The 25,717-nt window shown below is 56.1% G+C and overlaps 1 protein-coding gene across 4 annotated transcripts in view; it reads right to left on the reverse strand.

The window, feature by feature from the left end:
* Positions 1-17,839: 17,839 nt before the first annotated feature.
* Positions 17,840-25,717, reverse strand: part of cadm2b (cell adhesion molecule 2b) — a 1,294,793-nt gene continuing 1,286,915 nt past the window's right edge. For all 4 annotated transcript variants that reach the window (XM_052015251.1, XM_052015250.1, XM_052015253.1 and 1 more), the window contains 2 exons: positions 22,488-22,613; positions 17,840-21,410 (listed from right to left, as the gene is read on the reverse strand). In XM_052015251.1, the coding sequence (XP_051871211.1) occupies positions 21,292-21,410; positions 22,488-22,613 (245 nt within the window). In that variant the 3' untranslated portion in view covers positions 17,840-21,291. The remainder of the gene's footprint in view (positions 21,411-22,487; positions 22,614-25,717) is intronic.

The following is a 25,717-nucleotide window of genomic DNA, read 5'->3' on the forward strand; positions in this document are numbered from 1 at the left end:
TCATCATGGCCTTGCACCTTATTGTCTGCCTGCACTGCACTTTCTCTGTAACTGTGACTCTATGTCCTGCATTCTGTTCTCCTATTTACCACCTCGATGTACTGATGTGCTGAATTATCTGTTCACTATCAGTATGTGTGATAAATGACAAAGCAATCCCATTAACTGCCACCCCACACCCTAGGAACCATTCCCATAAATCTCCAGACCCTCTCTAACACCTCCACATCCTTCCGATAACGAGGTCACAGAATTGAACACGATAGCCCAGCTGAGGCTGGACTCAGCAGGTCGGGCAGCATCTGGGGGAGAAAGAGTTAATGTTTCGGGTCTGAGGTCTGCCTGACATCTTGACCTGAAGCACCGACTCTGGGACACTCTCTCCACAGACGCTGCCTGACCTGCTGAGTGTTCAGCAGTTTGTATTTCACGGGCAGGTAATGGTGGTTCCCTGCCACCCGTTTATGTGGATTTGTGCTGTTTATTGAGCTCTGCTGTCACAGGTGGTGGGTGCATTGGACAAAGATCCTCACTGTGTCCTTGAACCACTTCTCCCTGTGTTGTACCCCCTGTCCTTTCCTGGTTTATCACTGCCCCCAGTCCCACCCTTGTGTCCTGGGACAGGAGGAGACAGTCTAGGGTCCCAGGGTGCAGCGGAAATCTTCATTTCCGTGAATTATTAATGAAAGAGAAGCCTGACAACCCCTGCCTGCATCTGCTGCCTAATTGCCCCCTTCATGCCGGGCAGATTCTTGCCCCTGCCTGCGAGCTGGGATGATTTATAAGGAACCTTCTACAAAGCGCACTCACTGTAAGTCTCAAACCCCTGGGGATGGGGAACAAATTAACAAGTGTGCTCAGATATTGCTGCAGGCCCCCAGCTCATGGTAATCTTCAGGTTAACAGCGCCTGGAGTCATCATTTCTCAAAGTCCCGGCATACAGGAACGAGCCGCCGCTGGTTGTGCTCAGATGTTGGACGTTTCACACAGGTGATGAGCGGCATCTCTTTACAGGCAGGGACTTGGTTCAACTGCTGCAGCACCTGGGCTCGGGCCTGATGCGCTCGGTGTGGTCACTAACGGAGCAATGGAGAGACAGCTCTCCCCCCGCCCTGTACCAGCCCCCCACCCTGTACCCCCAACCCTGTACCCCCCTCACCGTGCACTCCCCACCCTGTACCCCCCCACCCTGTACCCCCCCACCCCCACCCCACCCCCACCCTGACACCCCCCCACCCTGTACCCCCCACCCTGTACCACCCCCCCCCCCCCCCCCTGTACCCCCCACCCTGTACCCCCCACCCTGCACCCCCCCACCCTGTACCCCCCCACCCTGCACCCCCCTCACCGTGCACTCCCACCCTGTACCCCCCCACCCTGTACCCCCCCACCCTGTACCCCCCTCACCGTGCACTCCCCACCCTGTACCCCCCCCCACCCTGTACCCCCCCACCCTGTACCACCCCCCCGCCCTGTACCCCCCCACCCTGTACCCCCCCACCCTGTACCCCCCCACCCTGCACCCCCCCACCCTGTACCCCCCCACCCTGCACCCCCCCGCCCTGTACCCCCCCACCCTGTACCCCCCTCACCGTGCACTACCCCACCCTGCACCCCCCCACCCTGTACCCCCACCCTGCACCCCCCCCCTGTCCCCCCCCGCCCTGTACCCCCCACCCTGTACCCCCCCACCCTGCACCCCCCGCCCTGTACCCCCCCACCCTGTACCCCCCTCACCCTGTACCCCCCTCACCCTGTACCCCCTCACCCTGTACCCCCCACCCTGTACCCCCTCACCCTGTACCCCCCCGCCCTGTACCCCCCTCACCCTGTACCACCCCCCCCACCCTGTACCCCCCTCGCCCTGTACCCCCCCACCCTGTACCCCCTCGCCCTGTACCCCCCCACCCTGCACCCCCCTCGCCCTGTACCCCTCACCCTGTACCCCCCCACCCTGTACCCCCCACCCTGCACCCCCCCGCCCTGTACCCCCCTCACCGTGCACTACCCCACCCTGCACCCCCCCCACCCTGTACCCCCCCACCCTGCACCCCCCCGCCCTGTACCCCCCACCCTGCACCCCCCGCCCTGTACCCCCCCACCCTGTACCCCCCCACCCTGTACCCCCCCACCCTGCCCCCCCCGCCCTGTACCCCCCACCCTGTACCCCCTCACCCTGTACCCCCTCACCCTGTACCCCCCACCCTGTACCCCCTCACCCTGTACCCCCCCGCCCTGTACCCCCTCACCCTGTACCACCCCCCCCACCCTGTACCCCCCCACCCTGTACCCCCCTCGCCCTGTACCCCCCCACCCTGTACCCCCCTCGCCCTGTACCCCCCCACCCTGCACCCCCCCCGCCCTGTACCCCTCACCCTGTACCCCCCCACCCTGTACCCCCCTCACCCTGTATCCCCCCACCCTGTACCCCCTCACCCTGTACCCCCCAACCTGTACCCCCCTCACCCTGTACCCCCCACCCTGTACCCCCCTCACCCTGTACCCCCCTCACCCTGTACCCCCCACCCTGTACCCCCCTCACCCTGTACCACCCCCCCCACCCTGTACCCCCCTCACCCTGTACCCCCCCGCCCTGTACCCCCCGCCCTATACCCCCCTCACCCTGTACCCCCCACCCTGTACCCCCCCCACCCTGTACCCCCCTCACCCTGTACCCCCCCGCCCTGTACCCCCACCCTGTACCCCCCCGCCCTGTACCCCCCCACCCTGTACCCCCCTCACCGTGCACCCCCCTCGCCCCTACACCCCCCCCTCACCCCTCCAAATCTCCGAGTGTCTCCAAACCCCTTCAGGATCTCCTGCTGAAACTGTCCCACTGCCCGTTCAGGAGCAAGTCCCAGATCACCGCCCTCCGGGTCTTGGTCTCTCGAGCTGATCTTCACCGTATCCCTGCCTCCCAGAGTTCTCCGGATACCCGGAATCTAGTTGTCTGTTTTAACGTCAACAACGGGCCTTGCACAGACCCACTGTGTTCACCCCCTTCGCCCTCTGCAGCCTGAGACTGGGAAAATATCAACACGGGAGCAAGGGTAAAGGACGCTCAGTGAGGGAGGAGTGTTGGCAAAGGATCGCTCGACAGGCAGTGGCACCAAGTTTAAAGGGGGGGTTTGAATCATTTCTGGGATGGGGGGAGCCTCTGATTGGGGCGGGGGGTGACCAGAAGTTCCCTCTCCAGGAGGCAGCACCCGCAGCGCAAGGTCACCTTTGGGTGTGCCGGTCCCACGTCTGCGGGAACCACCATGGTCGCCACAGGAGGACCAAGCACAAGCAACGTGAACGGTGGTGCGCAGGGCTAACGGGAAACACTCTGAGCAGCGGAGAGAGAAATGGTAACGTGGCCTTTCATCTGGGCAGGGGAACAGCAGACGCAGTGTGAGGTGACGCACTCTGGGAAGTCAAACTATGGCAGAATTTACACAGTGAGCAGTAGGGCCCTGCGGAGTGTTGTGGAACAGAGGGACCTAGGACTACAGGTACACGATTCCCTGGAATTGGCATCTTAGGTAGACGGCGGTGGAGAAGGTGTTTGGCACGCTGGCCTTCGTCGGTCACGGCACTGAGTACAGCAGTTGGGATGTCATGTTGCAACCGTATAAGTCGTCAATGAGACCACACTTCTCGTATCGCATCCAGTCTTGGTCACCCAGCCATGTGAAAGATGTGATTAAGCTGGAGGTCGAGAGGGACGTGGAATTAATTCAGACGTAGGAAACCAGCTTCCCCTCCACGGACTCTTGTCGACACTTCCCGCTGCCTCGGGAAAGCAGCCGACATAATCAAAGAGCCCACCCACCCCGGACATTCTCTCTTCTCCCCCCTCCCATCAGGCAGAGGATACAAAAGCCTGAGAACACCGGGCTCAAGGACAGCTTCTATCCTGCTTTTTTATAACTCTTGAATGGACCTCTCATACAATGAACTCACAATCTACCTCGTTATGACCTTGCACCTTATTGTCTGCCTGCACTGCACTTTCTCTGGAGCTGTGACACTTTATTCTGCATTCTGTTATTGTTTTCCCTTGTACTGCCTCGATGTACTGATGTGCGGAATGATCTGTCTGGACGGCAGGCAGACAACAGCTATTCACTGGATCTCGGTACTGGTGACAATGACCGGTGATGGTCAGCACGGACACAATGGGCCGAAGGGCCTCTTCTGATGCGGAACAACTCTACGACTCGATCTACCCCCTCCATAAGACGAGTTGATTTCTGGGAGAGAAGGTTGAGAGGTTCTGAACCTGTGAGGTGTGTGAGCACCCCCCCCCCCCCCCTCACTCAAGCTGAGTCCAATGTCCGAGTTGTGTGGGGGAGGTGTACCTCTGCGCAGAGCAGCCAACAGAGACACGAGAACGGAAGCTGCCCTATCCCAGAGCAGTGAGAGACTCCCTGCTGCGAGAGAGAGCTGAGCCTCATCAATATTAATATCTCCTCCCACTCTGCAGCCAAGCTCCAGCCTATTAAGTGGGACTTAAAGCTCTTGGCATCAATTACGGCCATTAACAGCACACTTATCCTGTAATATTTCTTTGCTGAGGCTTCACTTTCTCACTGTACCCTCTCCTTCACAACCGACATCAATAAACAACCCATGTGTCACTTTAATCTAAATTACTTCCAGAGCAGAATATAAAATCAGTTCAGTTCTCAGCCAAATAGCAGCATCCGTTTGAACAAGAATTTCAGAGTTGCCTGTGTTTTACTTGGGGTTAGCGTTGCCGTGGTTACTCTCTACCATTCCAAACCTTCCAAAGCTGGCACATCACTGCTTTAAAAGGCTGGAGGCAGGTCAACGCCAACTTGTCTGTGGTTGAAGCCAGAACACCAGGTGGACCAGCTTGTCTCTGGTGAAAGATTGATCCAGGGCTCCAATGGAGCGGGTCTGACGGGTCACCATGTGCAAGTCCCCAGAGAATGAGGGCAAAAGTGTCCCCAATGTCGCCGTTATCCTAATGACCACCTTCCTGTGTGGCTGCATCAGGCCGTGTGTGGAACCAAAGTACGTGGGCACCAAGTGTCACCACGCGCTGAGGCTCTACCTGTCCCCAGTGTTGCAGAAGATGGGCCCGGCCCCTCTACCGCCCAACGTCCCAGTCAGCTGGATGTTGCCGCACCACCTGTCCTGTGTGGAAGGGTCAGGCAAACAACTTAGACCACAAGTCCATCGGGCAGTGGTCAGCATGGAATGTCCTGCAGACACTGCGGGACTGGGACACTTGGATTCTGTTGGGGAGGTTCCCTGAGCAAACGGTCCAAACCATCTGGCAGAATCCCTCCTCGCCAGAGCTCACCAACAGACACCAAGATCTCGCTTGGCTGGCGGTGAGAGGGGCCCTCCCAGTCAGATCCTTCCTGTACAGACAACACATCACCCCCGACGCACGCTGCCTTCGGGACGCTGCGGTGGGGGGGGGAGATGGTCACCCATCGCTTTGCAGACTGTGGATTGCTCAGAGGGTGTGGAGACGGATGCACGAGTCCGTGTCCTGGTTCATTCCCGGGCAGCTGCGTGACAGAGGACTCTCTGATCTCCGGGCTGTTCCCGGGGAACACACACGAGACAGACATCAAGTACTGCTGGAGGGTCATCAACTCGGTGAAGGACGCCCTTGGTCTGCCCGAAACCTGTCAGTCTCCCAACACAGCGAGATGTCCGTAAGGGCGGGGCAAGAGGGTTGGTTGTCGGTGCCTCCAGTCTCAGGCAACCGCTGCCTCACAGTTTTGGGGAGGAGGAAGGGTGGGGGGAGCTCAGGGTGCCCCCACCCTGTTCTCTCGCTGCGATCACCCCGTCACCTTTACCCATCGATCCCCCCCACCTCTTCCTCCCCCCCCCCCCCCCGTTGGGACGGGAGGGACACCCTTTGTCCCAGCGGGAGACTGGGAATCCACGGCAGTTCCAGACCTTGGTCTACAGGGAGGGACGTCTCTCCCCCCTCACCCCCAGAGCTCAGCAGCACATCGTTCCCCTCCCCCCCTGCTTCCTCCTCTTCATCCCCAGTGAATCCTGAGCCTGTTACACAGGAACAGCAGGAGGCCATTCTGCCCCTCGAGCCTGCTACATCTGGTTTTGGTCCCCAACCCCCTTCCCTCTGTTCCCCACGGCTGTGGAAATGTTCGGTGGAGGGGTCACCACTCTCAGGCCCAGGCTGGTGGGGACGGTGCAGGGGGAGGGGAAGGGTATCAGCTCAAGGGTCTGGGTGGCTCGGGTTTGGAAAGCTACACCTTTCCTATTGGAGTGTCCAAGCCTTTGAGACGTCGTCCTATCACCAAGTTTGTTATCAGTAGATATAACTGTGGCCCCTGCACCGAAGTTCCTTCTGTGTCAGGGGTCCGGTCCTGAGGAGAATCGATAATTGATATTTCTTCATTTTACTTTAAATTGAACTGATTATTTCTGATCCGACCTTCGGATGAAACCTCCACGTGATCCGAAGCCTCTCCTCATCCTCATTTCCCTTTCAGTTGTGGGTCGACTGAATATTTCACTATTTTAAAAACAGAAAATGCCAGAAACACTCAGCAGCCTCCGTGGGAAGGGAAACACTGAGCGTTTCAGGTGAAAACCCTTTGCCAACTCTGTTAGAGCTCCATGAAACGTTAACTCTGTTTCTCTCCCCACAGACGCTGCCCGACCGGATGAGTGTTTCCAGCATCTTCTGCTTTTATTTCAGATTTCCAGCATCTGCGATTTATTTTTGATCTTTATTTTACTATTTTGATTTCTGTTTGTTGGTAATTTAACCGCACAACTCTTCCCAGCCTTCCGAATTATGTTCTAATTTTACCGCGGTCTCTTTGTGTTCACTCCTGTCACTCACTCCTGAGTGTCCATCACGCAGGAGGTAAGCTCACCAGTGCCTTCATTCACCCACAGTGTTTTGTCAGCATCGTGTCTGAGGGGAGGGATTTCCTCTTTACTCTGTTGAGCCTCTTTAAATATTAATGATTTGGGTGAGAGTGTGGGCGGTATGATTAGCACGTTTGCGGACGATACCAACATTGGTGGTGTGGTGGACGGTGAGGTCACAGTCAAGTTCATTGCCATCTGCACAAGTCCATGTGTGCACAGGTGCAGTGAAAACCTTACTTGCAGCAGCATCGCAGGCACACAGCATCAGATAAGCAGCATTGACAAGAAAAACATAAACATAAATTATACATAATTTTTACAAGAAAGAACATAATTAAAAAAGAGGTCCATTTTAGTGCAAAGTGGTTCCAGTGTTGCTGTGCTGAGGTCGTGATTCGGGGTGTGGCGGTCGGTTCAAGAAGCGAATGGTTGAAGGGGAGTAGCTGTTCCTGAACCTGGTGGTGTGGGGACTTCAGGCTTCTGTACCTCCTGCCCGATGGGAGCTGTGAGAAGATGGAGTGGCCCGGATGGTGGGGATCGTTGATGATAGATGTTGCCCTTTGAATAACCTTCTTGAAGAAGGTTATTTAAGGTTACAACAGGATCTGGATCAACTGGGGCAGTGGGCAAAGGAATGGTAGATGGAGTTTAGCTCTGACAAGTGTGAAGTGATGCATTTTAAAGTTAAACGAGGCCAGGACACACACACAGTGAATGACCAGGCCCTGGGGAGTGTTGTTGAACAGAGAGACCTCAGGGTACAGGTACATAGTTCCCTGAAAGTGGTGCCACAGGTAGCCACGGTGGTGAGGAAGGCCTATGACATGCCTGCCTTCATCAGCTGAGGCACTGAGTATCAGTTGGGATGTCATATTACAGTTGTGCAAAACGCTGAAAAGCACAATGATGCTGGAGGAACTCAGCAGGCCAGGCAGCATCCGTGGGGAAAAGCAGGCGGTCAACGTTTCGGGTCAGGACCCTTCTTCAGGACTGGAGATAGGAAAAGGGGAAGCCCGATATATAGGAGGGAAAAGCAGAGCAGTGATAGGTGGACAAGAGAGGGGAGGCGGGGTGGGCACAGGGTGGTGATAGGGAGATGCAGGTAAGAGACAGTGATGGGCAGGTGGGGAGGAGGAGGGGAGAGCAGATCCACCGGGGGACGGGGCAAAGCTGGAGCACTGCGCAGTTCTGGTCACCACACTACAGGAAGGGTGTCATTAAGCTGGAGAGGGGGCAGGAAAGAGTCACAGGGATGTTGCTGGGACTGGAAGGCTTGAGTTACAAGGAGAGACTGGACAGGCTGGGACTTTGAGCACAGGAGGCTGAGGGGTGACCTGATAGAGGTTTATAAAATCATGGGGGGCTTAGATAGGGTAGATGGTCTCGTCTTTTCCCCAGGGTGGGGGAGTCTAAAGCTAGAGGGCAAAGATTTAGCGTGAGAGGGGAAAGATTTAAAGGGGACCTGAGGGGCAAGCTTTTCACACAGAGGGTGGTAGGTGTGCGGAACGAGCTGCCAGAGGAGGTAGCAGAGGCAGGTGCAGTTATGACATTTATAAGACACTTGGACAGGTACACGGATAGGGAAGGGTTAAAGGAAGCAGCAAACAATCTTCTGGAGGGACTCAGTGGGTCGAGCAACATCTGTGGGGGAGGAGGGAGGGGGGAAAGACGTTATTGCCATTACAGTTTAGAGGGATATGGGTCAAACACAGGCAAATGGTATTAGGCATCTTGGTCAGCATGGATGAGTTGGGCTGAAGGGCCTGTTCTTGTACGTATAACTCTATGAATCTATTTTTTTTTTATCTGCCAAACTGCCTCTAATGGAAAGCCATGTGTACGGAAGGCACTCCATTGGAATTTTCTATGTAAACATTCCTATTGGGAATTGCACTGTTTAGATGTCCACCCATCACGGTCACTGGTAATGATTATCCCCAGCCACTAGCATTAAAGGATAGTGTGGACACTCACCACTGCCACCAGTGCCATTGGGAAAGCATGTCCTGAATTAAACATCACACACCACTTATTAAACAAATACTGCTGTACACTAAATAAAATATTCCAGTAATTATATTGTGAGGAGTGTTATACCTTTCCCAAAGGCCTTTAAAATAAAACAGTAGGCTGCTTTCTCCAGGCTCAGCTGTCAGACAAGGAGTCAATTGATATTAAATGGACTAATAATTCAGTCTCCTCATCCTCCCACTGAGTGAGTGGCTGACTGCAGGGGAAGCCTCATTGAAAATTCAGTATGATAATGAATGTGTTGAAGCATTGTTTTCCTTAATAACGAACTTGGAAACTGCATAATTGATGAAGCTTTAAAAGTTTACTGTTATTTTTCTCAGTTTATGGAGATTTATGTTCCTTCGACAGGGATAAACTCACTGCTGAGAGTGCATCGCTCTGCTTCTCCTGTTCTCGAGAGGTTTCACGGTCTGTACCAGGGTCTCCCGATGGACCACAGTTGGGAACTTCTGTCCCTTTACTCTTCTGAAGCTGAAAATGTTTACGCTTTGGGGCTCGAGGGCAGGAGTGGTGAGGGAGAGTGGCCCAGGGCTGTGGTTGGTAGGAGCGGACAAGGTCTTCCTCGGTGGGTTGTGGTTCGCCGGGAGTATCATAGAGAGGAGATTCCCCAGGATGTTTCCTGGGATGGAGCGTTCTGAGGAGAGACTGGAGAGGCTGGGTCTGTCCTTCCTGGAGCGGAAGAGGTTGAGGGCGGACCTGATGGAGGTGTACAAAATTATGAGAGCAGAGATAGGTAGATAGTGGGAAACTGTTACCCGTGGCAGAGGTGTCTAAGACCAGAGGGCAGATGTTTGAGGTGGAGAGTAAGAGGTTTAGAGGGAATCTGAGGAAGAATGTTCTCACCCAGAGGGTGTTTGGAGTTTGGAACGCACTGCCTGAAGGGGTGGTGGAGGCAGAGACTTGCTCACATTTGGGAAGTATCTGGACGAGCACTTGATGGATTCAGACCAAGTGTTGGTAAATGGGATTGGTATAGATGGGTGCTTGATGGTCAGCACTGACATGAAGGGCTGAAGGGCCTGTTTCTGTGCTGTTTGACTCCATAACTCTTCTACCCTCAAACCCAAAAACACGTTGTTGACATCACCTGTTGACTTCACCGTGTCCTGTTGGGTTAGTCGTTGTGAGAAGGGTTCAGGTGAGCAGAAGTTACAAGGTTGAAGAGAATGGACAAGGTGATCATGGTGGCATCCTTTACAGAGCTGTGGTGACATGCCAACCAAGTCTCGACACTGAATACTTTGGGATTCTTGAAATTTCAGAAAGAGCAGAAGGGGAAGGTAAGGGTGGGGTGAGGGAGGTTCCTCTGACGGTAGTCTTTAGTGTTTGAGGATGTAGTGAGCGCAGTGGATAGAGGGGAACAGGTGGATGTTGTCCACTTCGATTTCCAGAAGGTGTTCGATAAGGTGCCGCAGGAAAGACTTATCCATAAGATAAGGATGCATGGAGTTGGGGGTAAGGTATCAGCATGGATAGAGGATTGGTAACCAGTAGAAGGCAGAGATTGGATAAATGGGTGTTTCTCTGGTTGGAATCAGTAGTTAGTGGGGTGCCGCAGGGGTCGGTGCTGGGCCCACAACTGTTCACGATCTACATTAGCGATTTGGAAGAAGGGACTGAGTGTGACGTATCTAAGTTTGCTGATGACACTAAATTGAGCGGAAAAGCAAATTGTGCAGAGGATGCGGAGAGTCTGCAGAGAGATATAGATAGGTTAAGTGAGTGGGCAAGGGTCTGGCAAACAGAGTACAATGTTGGTAAATGTGAGGTCATCCACTTTGAAGGAAAAAATGGAAGATCAGATTATTATTTAAATGGTGAAAGATTGCAGCATGCTGATGTGCAGAGGGACTTGGGAGTGTTTGTGCATGAATTGCAAAAGGTTGGTTGCAGGTGCAACAGGTTATCAAGAAGGCAAATTGAATGTTGGCCTTCATCGCTGGAGGGATTGAATTTAAGAGCAGGGAGGTTATGCTGCAGCTGTACAGGGTACTGGCGAGGCCGCACCTGGAGTACTGCGTGCAGTTCTGCTCTCCTTACTTGAGCAAAGATGTACTGCTTTGGAGGTGGTGCAGAGGAGGTTCACCAGGTTGATTCCGGAGACAAGGGTCGCCTGGGACTATACTCACTGGAATTCAGAAGAATGAGAGGGGATCTTATAGAAACATATAAAATTATGAAAAGGAGAGATAAGATAGAGGCAGGAAGGTTGTTTCCTCTGGTAGGTGAGACTAGAACTAGGGGCATAGACTCAAGACTCGGGGAGTAGATTTAGGACGGAGATGAGGAAGAACTGCTTTCCAGAGAGCAGTGAATCTGTGGAATTCTCTGCCCAGGGAAGCAGTAGAAGCTCCCTCATTAAATATATTTAAGACACAGGTAGATGGATTTTGGCATAGTCGGGGAATTCAGGGTTATGGGGAAAAGGCAGGTGGGTGGATCTGAGTCCACGGCCAGATCAGCCATGATCTTACTGAATGGCAGAGCAGGCTCGACGGGCCAGATGGCCTCCTCCTGCTCCTATTTTCTTGTGTAGAGAATGAAGTAAGACCAATAATGAGAAATGATCTTGGCTCCAAAGATTCAGGAAGTAGAATCAGTTTGGGTGGAGGTGAGAAATATCAAGGAACAGGAGACATTGGAGGCAGTTGTCCACTGATGCCCATTACAGCCAAGACCTTGGCCAAAGACTGAACAAGGAGCTTTCAACAAAGGTAATGTAGTAATTGTCCACCAACCTTAATCTTCATTTCAACTGGACAACTGATGTTGATAAAGGTCCTCTTGAGGACAAGTTCACAGGGAGCATTGGAGACAGTTTTTGGGGAAAAATGCATTATAGACTCAACCAGGGGAGAGGCTATTTTACATTTACTGATGTGTAATGAGGCAGCGTTCTGTAATCATAATATGGACAGATACATTCAGTTGAGAGTGATGAACAGAAGTCTTAGATCTCAGTGTAAGTGTTAGGGTGAGTTGGCTAAAGTAAACTAATATTTTTGGTGGTTGATTATAGGTAACAGACCCTTTAAAGAAATGTTCTGAACCATGAGAAATTCTACTGAGACAAAAAGACATCACAGGAAACGTGATCTGAGTAAAGGCACAAGGCGTGCTGACACACGTTGTCTGGCATTGGTTGGTGGTCGCTGGGTGTTTTTCTGACTGTAACCAGAGGTGTGCTGCAGGGACTGGTGCTGAGACCTTTGTTGTTGGTGATATATATTGTTGACTTGGATGGCTGTGTATGTGGTCTGATTAGTAAGTTTGTTCATGATACAAGAAATGATAGGGTGACAGATAGTGAAGAAGGTCGTCTAAGGATACAGCAGGACACAGATCAGCTGGGGCAATGCCAGATAGAATTTATTCCAGAAATGTGTGAGGTGATGCACTTTTGGAGGTCACATTCTGGTAGGACACAGAGAGTAAATGGCAAGGACCTTGTTGACGTACAGAGAGACCCAGGGGTGCAAGTCCATAGCCCCCTGAAAGTGGCAACAGAGGTGGACAGGGTAAAAGGCATTTGGTAGGCATCGAGTACAAGAGTTGGGACATCACGTTGCAGGTGTACAAAACATTGGTGAGGCCACCCAGACTCTTGTGTCTCCGTGACTGTTAAGCATCGGTGTTCAGAGGGATCTGGGTGGGTTTGTGTCAGGAACACACGGGAACAGCAAATCATTGGGAAGGGAAGTGGAAGGTGAGCCTTTATGCCAGGGAATGCAGTTTATCACTGTGAGGTCTCGCTTATTGACCCTCCACGGCTGCGGTGAGACCTCAGCTGGAGTACTGTGTGCACCCGTGGTCTCCGTACTGAAGGGAGGAGGTGTTCTCACTGGAGGCAGTGGGGAGGAGGCTCACTGGGCTCATTCAGAACAGAACCAGGTTCATTATCACTGATTTAGATGAGGTGAAATGTGTTGTTTTGTGGCAGCGGTGCAGTGAGAGACATAAAATTACTATAAATTACAAAAATAAATAAATAAGTGCAAAAGAGGAATAATAAGGCAGTGTTCACGGGGTCACGGACCGTTCAGAAATCTGATGGCGGAGGGGAAGAAGCTGTTCCTGAATCGTTGAGTGTGGGTCTCCAGGCTCCTGGATCTCCTCCCCAATGGTAGTAACGAGGAGAGGGCATGTCCCGGATGGTGAGGGTCCTCGGTGACGGATGCCTCCTTGAGGCACCATCTCATGAAGATGTCCTTGATGGTGGGGAGGGTTGTGCCCATGATGGAGCTGGCTGAGTCTACAAACCCTCTGCAGCCTCTTGCGATCCTGTGCATTGGAGCCTCCACACCAGGCTGTGATGCAACCAGTCGGAATGCTCTCTACCGTACATCTATAGAAATTTGCAAGTCTTTGGTGACATACCAAATCTCCTCAAACTCCTAACGAAGTAGAGCCACTGGCGTGCCTTCTTCGTGACTGCATCATTGTGTTGGGCCCAGGATAGATCCTCTGAGATGTTGGCACCAGGAACTTGAAGCTGCTCAGCCTTTCCACTGCTGACCCCTCAGTGAGGGACTGGTGTGTGTTCTCCCAACCTCCCCTTCCTGAAGTCCACAATCAGTTCCTTGGTTAGGGTCAAGGCTAGATACCTGTGATGTCGGGGGGGCAATGTACGAGGGCACGTTGAGCAGACTGGACCGACACTCTCTGGAGGTTTGAGAATGAGAGGTGATCTTATTGAAACAAGGTTCTGAGGGGTGAGGGGGTGAGTCCTGAGAGGATGATCCCCCTGAGTGGAGGATCTAGAACTCGGGGGCACAGTTCCAGAATAAGGCATCATGGAGATGAGGAGATGAGGAGGAACTTCTCGTCTCAGAGGGTTGTTTTCCTCCACCGCAGAAGCTGACTGATGTGTGGAGCACAGGGGAGTCCTCAGGAATCAGGCAGTGAGGGGAGCTGAGGTAAGAGATCAGCCGTGAATGGTGGTGCAGGATTGAGGGGCCGAGTGGCCTACTCCTGCTCTAGTCTCCGATGTTCCGATCACTCTGCGAATCACAATCTGGGCTTTTATCGACGGGGTGTGCCAGTGACTGAGAGAGCCAGCAGTTACTGCCCTTCCCTGGTCCCCCAGTCTGAGACAGGCCGACAAAGAATGCCCCCAGTACTGGGCCTGAGTTATAGGGAGAGGTCGGCCAGGCTGGGTCTTTATTCTTTGGAGTGTAGGAGAATGAGGGGTGACCTTATAGAAATGTTTATTATTATGAGGCATAGATAAGGTGGACGGTAACAGTCTTTCCCCAGGGTAGGGAGTCCAAAACTAGGGGGACATAAGTTTAGGGTGGGAGGGGAAAGATTTAAAAGGGACCCAAGGGGCAACTTTTTCACGCAGAGGGTGGTGAGTATATGGAACGAGCTGCCAGGGGAAGTGGGTGAGGCAGGTACGACAGTGTCATTTAAGAACCATAGAACCATAGAACCATACAGCACAAAACAGGCCCTTCGGCCCACCGTGTCGTGCCGTCCATCAGACCACCCTCACACTTACCTAACCCCTTCCTCCCGCATATCCCTCTATCTCACATTCCTCCATGTGCCTATCCAACAAGCTCTTGAAACCTGTTCAATGTATCTGCCTCCACCACCACCCCAGGCAGTGCATTCCATGCACCAACCACTCTCTGGGTGAAAAACCTCCCTCTGACATCTCCCCTGAACCTCCCACCCATAAACCTTAAAGCACTCGGATAGGTACATGGAGGGGCGGGGCTTGGAGAGACATGGGCCGAACGCAGGAAATTGGGACTAGCTGGGTGGGCACCGTGGTCGGCATGGACTGGTTGGGCCGAATGGCCTGTATCCGTGCTGTGTTGCTCTACGACTCTCCTGGGCCCAGAGTCACAGACAGGCCGGACCGGGGTCCAACAGTAGATTCCCTCCCCTGAGGTGGATCAGGTGGATTTCGGCAGCGATCTGTCGTTTCAGGGTCGCCCTCACAGACAGTAGCTTCTTAAAACTAAAATTCTTCTTTTATTTGGTTCCATGGGTTTAAGCTCCCCCCGCCCCACCCCGGGATGTGAACTCCTGTCCCTGGATCAATGATCTGGGAACTGGCTGCTCGTTCAGCAACAGGACCATCAGAACATGGGAAATACGAGCGGCAGCAGGCCATTCGATGCTTTGCTCCGACTCAGCCCAACAGTAAGTTGTTGTTGACCACTGACGTGAGGGGCACAGTCTGTTTCCCAGGGTTGGGGAATCAAGAACTAGGGGGCACAGGTTTAAGGCGAGAGGAGATTTAATAGGAAGCTGAGGGCAACTTCTTCACCCAGAGGGTGGTCCAAACATGGAACGAGCTGCCAGAGGAAGTGGGTGAGGCAGGCACATGAACAACGTTTAAAAAGGTACTTGGACAGGTACACGGATCGGAAAGGTTCAGTGAGATATGGGCCAAATGCAGGCAACTGGGACGAGCTCGGATGGGAACCTTGGTCAGCATGGACGAGTTGGGCTGAAGGGCCTGTGTCCGTGCTGTGTGACTCTGTTCCTGCTCTTGCCTCCTGGGGTGGAGAGTGGAGAGTGGGAGGAGATGTGAACGTGCATTAAACATGAAGACTTGTGGATATTGGCACAAGCTGCTGCGGAGGGAATACGTTCCTCCAAATCTACACTGGGGTTGTTGCTGGAGCTCTGGTGTGGGAGAGATGTTAGGGGTGGGGAGGGAACGGTTCTGAAGACTCGCCGATGGTGTTGAAGTCCATGTTCAATGCAGAAATGGCTTCCATCCCTGAAAGGGACTGTGTTATCCACCACGTTTGACACAGTTGTTTTACTCCTTGATGCACCCGTCTCTTAGTGAGATGGTCCAGAGGGGGTTCACGAGAATGATCCCAGGAAAGGTTAACCCGTGAGGAGCGTTTGATGTCTCTGGGCCTGTACTCACTGGAGTTCAGAAGGATGAGGGGGGATCTCATTGAAACCTGCCGAATACTGAGAGGCCTGGATAGAGTGGACGTGGAGAGGATGTCTCCATCAGTGGAGAGTCTAGGATCTGAGGGCACAGCCTCAGAATAAAGGGATGTCCCTTTAACACCGAGATGAGGAGGAATTTCTTCAGCCAGAGGGTGGTGAATCTGTGGAATTCGTTGCCACAGAGGGCTGTGGAGGTCAAGTCATTGGGTGTATTTAAGGCAGAGATTAATGAGTTCTTGATTGGGAAGGGGGTTAAAGGTTATGGGGAGAATGGGGTTAAAAAATGAGTGATGATTGGAATGACAGAGCAGAATCGATGGGCTGAATGGCCAAATTCTGCTCCTATGTCTTAAGGTCCCTTATCAAACCTTCAGGATAGAGCGTGAAAGGTAAAGGGTCATTGCCAGAAGTTAGGCAGGAACAAACGCGGTGTGCATGTCCCTGTCAGTGATCGGGGTGATCAGGACCCTCCCTCCCTCTGTCCCGCGGTCAGATCTCCCCTCCCTCCCTCTGACCCATGGTGAGATCTCCCCTCCCTCCCTCTGTCCCACGGCGAGATCTCCCCTCCCTTCCCTCTGTCCCGCGGTCAGATCTCCCCTCCCTCCCTCTGACCCACGGTGAGATCTCCCCTCCCTCCCTCTGACCCATGGTGAGATCTCCCCTCCCTCCCTCTGTCCCACGGCGAGATCTCCCCGCCCTCCCTCTGTCTCACGGTGAGATCTCCCCTCCGTCCCTATGTCCCGCGGTCAGATCCCCCCTCCCTCCCTCTGTCTCACGGCGAGATCCCCCCTCCCTCCCTCTGTCTCACGGTGAGATCTCCCCTCCCTCCCTCTGTCCCACGGTGAGATCTCCCCTCCCTCCCTCTGTCCCACGGCGAGATCTCCCCTCTGTCCCACGGTGAGATCTCCCCTCCCTCCCTCCCTCTGTCCCGCGGTCAGATCTCCCCTCCCTCCCTCTGTCCCACGGCGAGATCTCCCCTCCCTCCCTCCCTCTGTCCCGCGGTCAGATCTCCCCTCCCTCCCTCTGTCCCACGGTCAGATCTCCCCTCCCTCCCTCTGTCTCACGGTGAGATCTCCCCTCCCTCCCTCTGCCCCACGGCGAGATCTCCCCTCCCTCCCTCTGTCCCACGGCGAGATCTCCCCTCCCTCCCTCCCTCTGTCCCGCGGTCAGATCTCCCCTCCCTCCCTCTGTCCCACGGCGAGATCTCCCCTCCCTCCCTCCCTCTGTCCCGCGGTCAGATCTCCCCTCCCTACCTCTGTCCCACGGTCAGATCTCCCCTCCCTCCCTCTGTCCCACGGCGAGATCTCCCCTCCCTCCCTCTGTCCCACGGTGAGATCTCCCCTCCCTCCCTCCCTCCCTCTGTCCCGCGGTCAGATCTCCCCTCCCTCCCTCTGTCCCGCGGTCAGATCTCCCCTCCCTCCCTCTGTCTCACGGTGAGATCTCCCCTCCCTCCTCTGTCCCACGGCGAGATCTCCCCTCCCTCCCTCTGTCCCACGGTGAGATCTCCCCTCCCTCCCTCCCTCCCTCTGTCCCGCGGTCAGATCTCCCTCCCATCCCTCTGTCCCGCGGTCAGATCTCCCCTCCCTCCCTCTGTCTCACGGTGAGATCTCCCCTCCCTCCCTCTGTCCCACGGCGAGATCTCCCCTCCCTCCCTCTGTCCCACGGTGAGATCTCCCCTCCCTCCCTCCCTCCCTCTGTCCCTCGGTCAGATTCTCCCCTCCCTCCCTCTGTCCCGCGGTCAGATCCCCCCCTCCCTCCCTCTGTCCCACGGTGAGATCTCCCCTCCCTCCCTCCCTCTGTCCCACGGCGAGATCTCCCCTCCCTCCCTCCCTCTGTCCCGCGGTCAGATCTCCCCTCCCTCCCTCTGTCCCGCGGTCAGATCTCCCCTCCCTCCCTCTGACCCACGGCGAGATCTCCCCTCCGTCCCTCCCCCTCAATGTTCCACTACCCTTGCTTTCTACAGTGCTGGCGCCTGGGAATAATCCTTCAACAATTCACTGCTGCAGATCATGAGAGCATCTTAATTCTTTTTATTAACAGTTTGATGATTAACAAAATAAATCCACACAGAACTGTGAGTGACAGGGTCCAGTCTCTCCCAGAGGCTGAGCAGCCCCCAGATCTTTCACAGCGAGACCTCACTCAGACTAACTCTCGAACGGCAGCAGCCCCATGACTGATCACAGGAACACCACGTACTCTTTCCCTCACTTGTTGGTCAAACTTTACAGATATGTACCGCTGATTTGCAGTGAAACCCTTACTAAGTAACCAGAGAAACGAGAGCAATGCTGAATTAGTACAAATTAGAATCATGTGAAGTCGGACACGGTTTGGGAGTTACTTGCTCCCAGAGTGAATGGAGAGTTTTGACCTCCCTAACCCACAAAGAAACTGATGCCTCAATATTCATGCAGACTGATGTAAGGGTATTTCTGAGCAAGTACATTCGAGTTCATTACTTTACAAAGACATCCAGTTCCACACAACAGCAGAATCTGCTTGCACCCTTTGTTCCCTATTTATAAAGCATTATTACATGTTAATAAAAAGCATGGTTTTAATACAATATATATGTGGGCTGTCCCAGATTTGTAACACGTATACATCCATCTTATACAATATTGCATGGAGATTTGTTGTAATTGTCCTGAATGGTTTGAGACAGTCTACAGTGACCCACAGCTCTTCAATGACAATGCGAGGGCTTCGCCTACAGCTGTGCAGCTGCTGGGGGCGGGAGCTGCAACCGTGCGGCTGCTGGTGAGGGTGGAGCTGCAGCTGTGCAGCAACAGGTGGAGGGAGCTGCAGCACCGCAGCTGCAGGAGGCGGCTGCAAACCGTGCAGCAAGGTGCAGCATTGCAGTTGCTGGAGGCTGCCACCATGCAGCTACTGTGGAGGGAGCTGCAGTTGTAGCTGCTGGTGTGTGTGTGTGTGTGGGGGGGGGGGTTGCAGCAGTGCAGCTACTGGGGATGCAGCCATGCAGATGCTGTGGAGGGATCTGCAGCATTGTAGCTGCTGGTGGGGGGGTTGTAGCTGTGCAGCTACTGGGGCTGCAGCCATGCAGATGCAGTGGAGGGAGCTGCAGCGTTGCAGCTGCTGGGGGTTGGATCTGCACCCATGCAGTGGCTGGCAAATGCCCCAGCAACCTGCAGCCACCAGTGCAGCCTGGATGAGCAGGGGCGAGGGGTGGCAGTCGAGGGCAGACCCAGCACTTCCCCCGGGTCGCCCGGGAGGGGGGGGGGGGGGGGGGGGGGGGGGAGGGGGAGGGGATCTTCCCCATGCCCTGGATTTTAACCCGTTAGTGGCTGCGGTGCAGGCGAGAGGGAGGGGTCCCGGCAGATCCCCCGCTCACTGAGCTCCGGGGTGGGTCGGGTCAGGCTTGGGAGGGGTGGGTGGGGGAGGCGGAGCCAGATGCTGGGGGTGGGGGGGGTCTGGCTCAGGATGTCTCTGGGTGGGAGTGGGACCAGGGGTCAGTGGGGTGGGGTTACCAGGGGAGGGGTCACTGAGCACCAATGAGTACCCTGGGGTGTGGGCAGGCGGGGGGGTGGGTGGGTGCGGGGCCAAATAAACCTAGGGGAGGGCAGTGGGAGCTGATAGAGCACCTGAGGGACCATTCAGCCCACACCCCATGCTAACCCCCAGGCCAGGCTCCCAGCCATTGCAGTTGCCGCTTCAACCTGCCCTGGTTACCAGGAGCCCCACCTACCCGCCAACCCCTGACCTCTGCCCCTCTGCCCGACCCTCTCTGACCCCTGACCTGTGCCCCTTCCCTGACCTCTGGCCCTTCCCAAGACCCCTCACCCAGTCCCTTCTCCTGACTGACCGCTTACCCTGACCCAGTCGCTGACCTCTGACCCAGTCCCCGATCGACAGAGCCGGTGATGGTTCCGGTGGAAGGATGTGTCGGGGGGGGGGCGGGAATGGTCAGCGGGGGACACACCCACTCACACCAGAGTGTGCACGCTCACTAACCTGTGTGTGCACACCCACTCACTTGTGTGCACACTCACTCTTAGTAGTATGTGCACACTCACACCCACTAGCGTGCACACTCATAACCACTAGTGTGCACACTCACACTCACCAATGTGTGCACACTCACACCCACTAGTGTACACACACACTCACCAATGTGTGCACACTCACCCACTAGCATGCACACTCACACTCACCAATGTGTGCACACTCACACCCAGTGTACACACGCACACCAATGTGTGCACACTCACACCCACTAGTGTGCACACACGCACTCACCAATGTGTGCACACTCACACCCACTAGTGTACACTCACACTCACCAATGTGTGCACGCTCACACCCACTAGTGTGCACGCTCACACCTACTCATGCGCACACACAATCACACTCACAGCTGCACTGGCAGAAACCTTTCACTCCCGTTATTTGTGCTTCAGGTTTGAGAGTAAACATTTGGACAGACCCTCGGACCGGAGGGTGTGGGGGGTGGGCAGGTCAGGGATGGAGTGGAGGGGTGTAAGGATGGGGGGAGAGCGATAGCATTCCCACGGGGAGCCAGCGAACCAGCGGCGACATGCTTCCCCTTCCCTGCACTAGCGCCCGGCCCCACTGACTGTCTGCAGCACTGGAGTTGGGAGTGGGGGGAGGGGGAGCAGGGGGTGAGCTCCAGCTCTGGGCAGAGGCGAGGGTGAGGGAGCAGACCCCAGACCCCAGACCCCCTCCTCTCACCCTGAGCTACCTCTGTGACGGCTGCTTGTCTTTGAATGGCTGAGCTACCAGGGTCACAACTGCTCCAGGACTGCTTGCAATATCAATCCCCAGCAGGGGACAGCGTGCGCTGTGAGCCGACGGTTACCGTGAGACCTTCCGACAGGGAGATGGGTGGCGAGGGGCTGTGTTACTGAGTGATCCCACCAAACCCAGCTCGGATATTACTGATACACACAGAGGGGTGCGGGGGAGAAGGGAGGGCGAGGGCACTTGGGGGGGGAGAGGTCGAGGGAGAGTGGGAGACGTGGCTGGGGGTGGGCGGTGTGTGTAATGGGGTGAAGGGGTGGAGGGGTGAGGGGGGCGTGGAGTGGGAGGGAGATGGGGATTGGGTGGGGGTCGGGGGACTGGCTGAATCAGCCACTTGCAGCCAGTGTCTAACAGAATCGTTGGGACAGGTGTTGGGGCAGATTTTGGGGCAGTTCGGGGAAAATGTTGGGGCAGATGTTGGGACATATTGGGGTAGATGTAGGAGCAGTTGTTGGGCCGATATTGGGGCAGATATTGGGGTAGTTGTTGGGCAGACGTTGGGGTAGTTAGGACAGATATTGGGGCAGATGTAGGAGCAGTTGTTGGGCAGATATTGGGGCAGTTGGGCAGATGTTGGGTAGGTTGGGAGGATGTTGGGGTAGTTGGGCAGATGTTGGGCAGTTGGGACAGATATTGGGGCAGATGTAGGAGCAGTTGTTGGGCAGATGTTGGGACGATCAGATGAAGTACTCCTTCTTCTCCTCGGCGTTGACCTGGCTGCCCTCAGCATTGATGATGGCTGTGTCAGCATCCGGTGCGTCCTCAGCTCCCTTCGCCTCGTTCGTCAGGTATGTTCCTGCAGCCAAAGACAGACGGGGTTTAACGATGGTCCATGCTGCTGAGAGACCACTCGGCCCTTCCTGCCCCTGCCAGGGCTTGGACACCTCCCCGCCTTCCTCTCCCCCATCACTGTGTTCTCCCGTACAAACCCTCGGAAGAGGGAGAGAGGGTTGCAGATGATGACCTGGTGTCAGATCTCTCCTGCTTTCAGGTCAGGACCTGCTCTCTCTCCAGGAGGGGTGAGGAAGCCACCCCAGGGATTCTGGTCCACGCCCCGAACCTCAGGATCTCCCCACCTCCCCCACAGACTGCACCCTGTGCGTTGGTGCTGAGTGTTGTCCATGTCACCTCCTGCACAGTCCTGGACAATCCCACCCTCCACAAAACTGGGCATCCGATCCTGAACCACAACCAGATCCCTCAGATCCCTCTCCCCCGACCCGTCCCGCCCCCCTCGCTGGGATCTTGGCTCCAGCCAGTTGGGGGACTGTGAGGGAATGAAGCCGGTTGAGAGGAATGTGGTAGTAACTCATTGGCAGACCTCAGCAACGGGCGAGGAGTTGGCAGCGGTAGTGGGGGGGGCTGGGCGTGAGGAGGGGTTCACTGAGGAGGGGGTCGCAGGGTGAGAGGAGGGGGGTCGTGGGTGTGAGGGAGGGGTTGCCGGGGTGTGAGGAAGGGGTCGCGGGGTGTGAGGAGGGGGTAACCGGGCATGGGGCGAGGGAGGGGTCGCCGGCGTGGGGTGAGGGGTCGCCGGGTGTGGGAACGAGGGAGGGTGTCGCCAGGAATGGGGCAAGGGGTCACCAGGCGTGGGGTGAGGGGTCGCTGGGCGTGGGGGAGGGGTCGCTGGGCATGGGGTGAGGAAGGGGGTCACCAGGCGTGGGGGGGGGTCACTGGGCATGAGGAGGGGTCGCCGGGCGTGGGGCGAGGGAGGGGGTCGCTGGGTGTGGGGTGAGGGGTTGCCAGGCGAGAGGTCACCGGGTGTGGGGTCGCCGGACGTGGGGTGAGGGGTTGCCGGGCGAGGGGTCGCCGGGCGTGGGGTTGCCAGGCGAGGGGTCGCCAGGCGCGGGGCGAGGGAGGGGTTGACCACACTCACCTTTATGTCGAGCCAGGTAGCGGCCGAGGACGATGATGAGACACAAGGTGATGAAGACGACGACGGCCACCACGCCCCCGATCACCGCGTGGTCCGGCCCGGACTGACCCGCCAGGGCACTGGGATCTGGGCAAACAAAATCCGCACCGGCTGGTGAGTGAACAGGAGAGACCCGGCACGTCAGAACCCCGCCCCACCGACTGCACACCGGCAGCGCACCACTGTCCCCACTGATCGCTCCGCAGGTGAACTCCCCTGGGGCAGGTGGGAGACAGACTCACCCTTTGAGGGTGACTAGAAACAGCTACAGCATCGCCTGGTCACCAGCACACCCTCACCACAGCGACAGACCCCGGTGTTACACAGCGACGGACCCGTCCCCGCCGATACCGTGCCCCGGTGTTACACAGCGACGGACCCGTCCCCGCCGGTACCGTAACCCCGGTGTTACACAGCGACGGACACGTCCCCGCCGGTCCCGTACCCCGGTGTTACACAGCGACGGACCCGTCCCCGCCGGTCCCGTGCCCCGGTGTTACACAGCGACGGACCCGTCCCCGCCGGTCCCGTGCCCCGGTGTTACACAGCGACGGACCCGTCCCCGCCGGTACCGTGCCCCGGTGTTACACAGCGACGGACCCGTCCCCGCCGGTACCGTACCCCGGTGTTACACAGCGACGGACACGTCCCCGCCGGTCCCGTACCCCGGTGTTACACAGCGACGGACCCGTCCCCGCCGGTCCCGTGCCCCGGTGTTACACAGCGACAGACCCGTCCCCGCCGGTACCGTGCCCCGGTGTTACACAGCGACGGACCCGTCCCCACCGGTACCGTGCCCCGGTGTTACACAGCGACGGACCCGTCCCCGCCGGTCCCGTACCCCGGTGTTATACAGCGACGGACCCGTCCCCATCGGTACCGTACCCAAGTGTTATACAGCGACGGACCCGTCTCCACCGGTACCGTACCCCGGTGTTACACAGCGACGGACCCGTCCCCCGCCGGTCCCGTACCCCGGTGTTACACAGCGACGGACACGTCCCCCGCCGGTCCCGTACCCCGGTGTTACACAGCGACGGACACGTCCCCGCCGGTCCCGTGCCCCGGTGTTACACAGCGACGGACCCGTCCCCGCCGGTACCCGTTCCCCGGTGTTACACAGCGACGGACCCGTCCCCACCGGTACCGTGCCCCGGTGTTACACAGCGACGGACCCGTCCCCGCCGGTCCCGTACCCCGGTGTTATACAGCGACGGACCTGTCCCCATCGGTACCGTACCCAAGTGTTATACAGCGACGGACACGTCCCCACCAGTACCGTACCCCGGTGTTATACAGCGACGGACCCGTCTCCACCGGTACCGTACCCCGGTGTTACACAGCGACGGACCTGTCCCCACCGGTACCGTACCCCGGTGTTATACAGCGACGGACCTGTCCCCACTGGTACCGTACCCCGGTGTTATACAGCGACGGACCTGTCCCCATCGGTACCGTACCCGAGTGTTATACAGCGACGGACATGTCCCCACCAGTACCGTACCCCGGTGTTATACAGCGACGGACCCGTCTCCACCGGTACCGTACCCCGGTGTTACACAGTGACGGACCCGTCCCCACCGGTACCGTACCCCAGTGTTATACAGCGACGGACCCGTCCCCACCGGTACCGTACCCCGGTATTATACAGCGACGGACCCGTCTCCACCGGTACCATACCCCGGTATTATACAGCGACGGACCCGTCCCTACTGGTACTGTACCCCGGTGTTATACAATGACAGGCCCATCCCAACGGGCATATGCAACTAGCTGCCAGTGGGTGAGGCAGGTACAATAGCATGATTTACGAAGCACTTGGATAGGTACATGGAGGGTCAGGGCTTGGAGGGATATGGGCCGAGTGCAGGAAATTGGGACGAGCTGGGTGGGCACCGTGGTCGGCACGGACTGGTTGGGCCGAAGGGCCTGTATCCGTGCAGTGTTGCTCTGTGACTCCATGACTATGACCTGTGCATACACGTACTCGTGCATACAACAATACACCTGATGGTGACCTTCTCTGCAGCCCCTCCAATATCTGCCCTGGTCCTACAGCCGTGCAGGTCTCTCTGCTCCACCACCAGTCTTCAGCTGCCTGAGCTCGAGATCCACACACTCACCTCCAAAGCTGCCCCGGAAGAAACATTTACAGGATTACGGGGAAGGAGCAGAGGGAGTGGGATCTTCCAAAGAGCAGGCATAGGTATGATGGGCGGAATGGCCTCCCTCTGTGATTGCTTAGGTTAGGTAGTGGCACAGGATCGGAGGGACGCCTGGTTCAGTTGGTACCTGTCAGCACTGAGTCAGGCCGTGCTCTCCTTGGGACCCAGTGACCCAGATCCTTCCACTGGAGTGGGCGATGAGCTGGGGACATCAGGGAGTGATGAGCACCAGTGGCAGGGGTCACGTCCACAGAGTGATAGAGTGACCCAGCGTGGAAGCAGGGTTACGGGGACCGATCTGTGCTGACCCTACGCTCGTTCTCACCACATTCCCATCAGCTTGCTCCCACATTCTACCACTCACCTACACACCAGGGGTAACTTGCAGTGGCCCATTAACCTGTCGTACGTCTTTGGAACGTGGGAGGAAACCGGAGCGCCCGGGGGAAACCCACGCAGTCACAGGGAGAACGTGCAAACTCCACACAGACACCACCAGAGGTCGGGATTGAACCTGGGTCTCTGGAGCAGCGAGGCAGCAGTACTACCCGCTGTGCCACGAACTCCTCCAGGTAATCATTTGCCCAAGCCTCTGGTTTACTAGGCCACGGACATGATTACTACGTCCCCACAAAGTCAACAAGCAAGGGTCTACATAGAGGCTGGTTGGTTAGACCCCACTCGCAACACAGGAGTGGCCTGCGTTTCTGTTCCAGGCACTGTTGTCCATGATTGATCCAACAGGACGACGCCAATGCAAGTTTCTATCGATGAATAAAAATGTGCGATCACTCTGATGGGATGATACTACAGACCCCCGATAGCCACCGGGACATTGAGGAACAGATATGCAGGCAGATTAGGGAAAGGTGCTAAACTAATAGGGTTGTTGTCGTAGGGGACTTCAACTTCCCTCATATAAACTGGGACATCCTTAGTGTAAGAGGTTTAGATGGGGACGAATTTGTTAGGTTCATCCAGGAGGGTTTCTTAAATCAATATGTAGATAGTTCAAGGAGAAGAGGG

This window comes from Pristis pectinata, chromosome 4, assembly GCF_009764475.1.
Source record: "Pristis pectinata isolate sPriPec2 chromosome 4, sPriPec2.1.pri, whole genome shotgun sequence".
Taxonomy (NCBI): Eukaryota; Metazoa; Chordata; class Chondrichthyes; order Rhinopristiformes; family Pristidae; genus Pristis; species Pristis pectinata.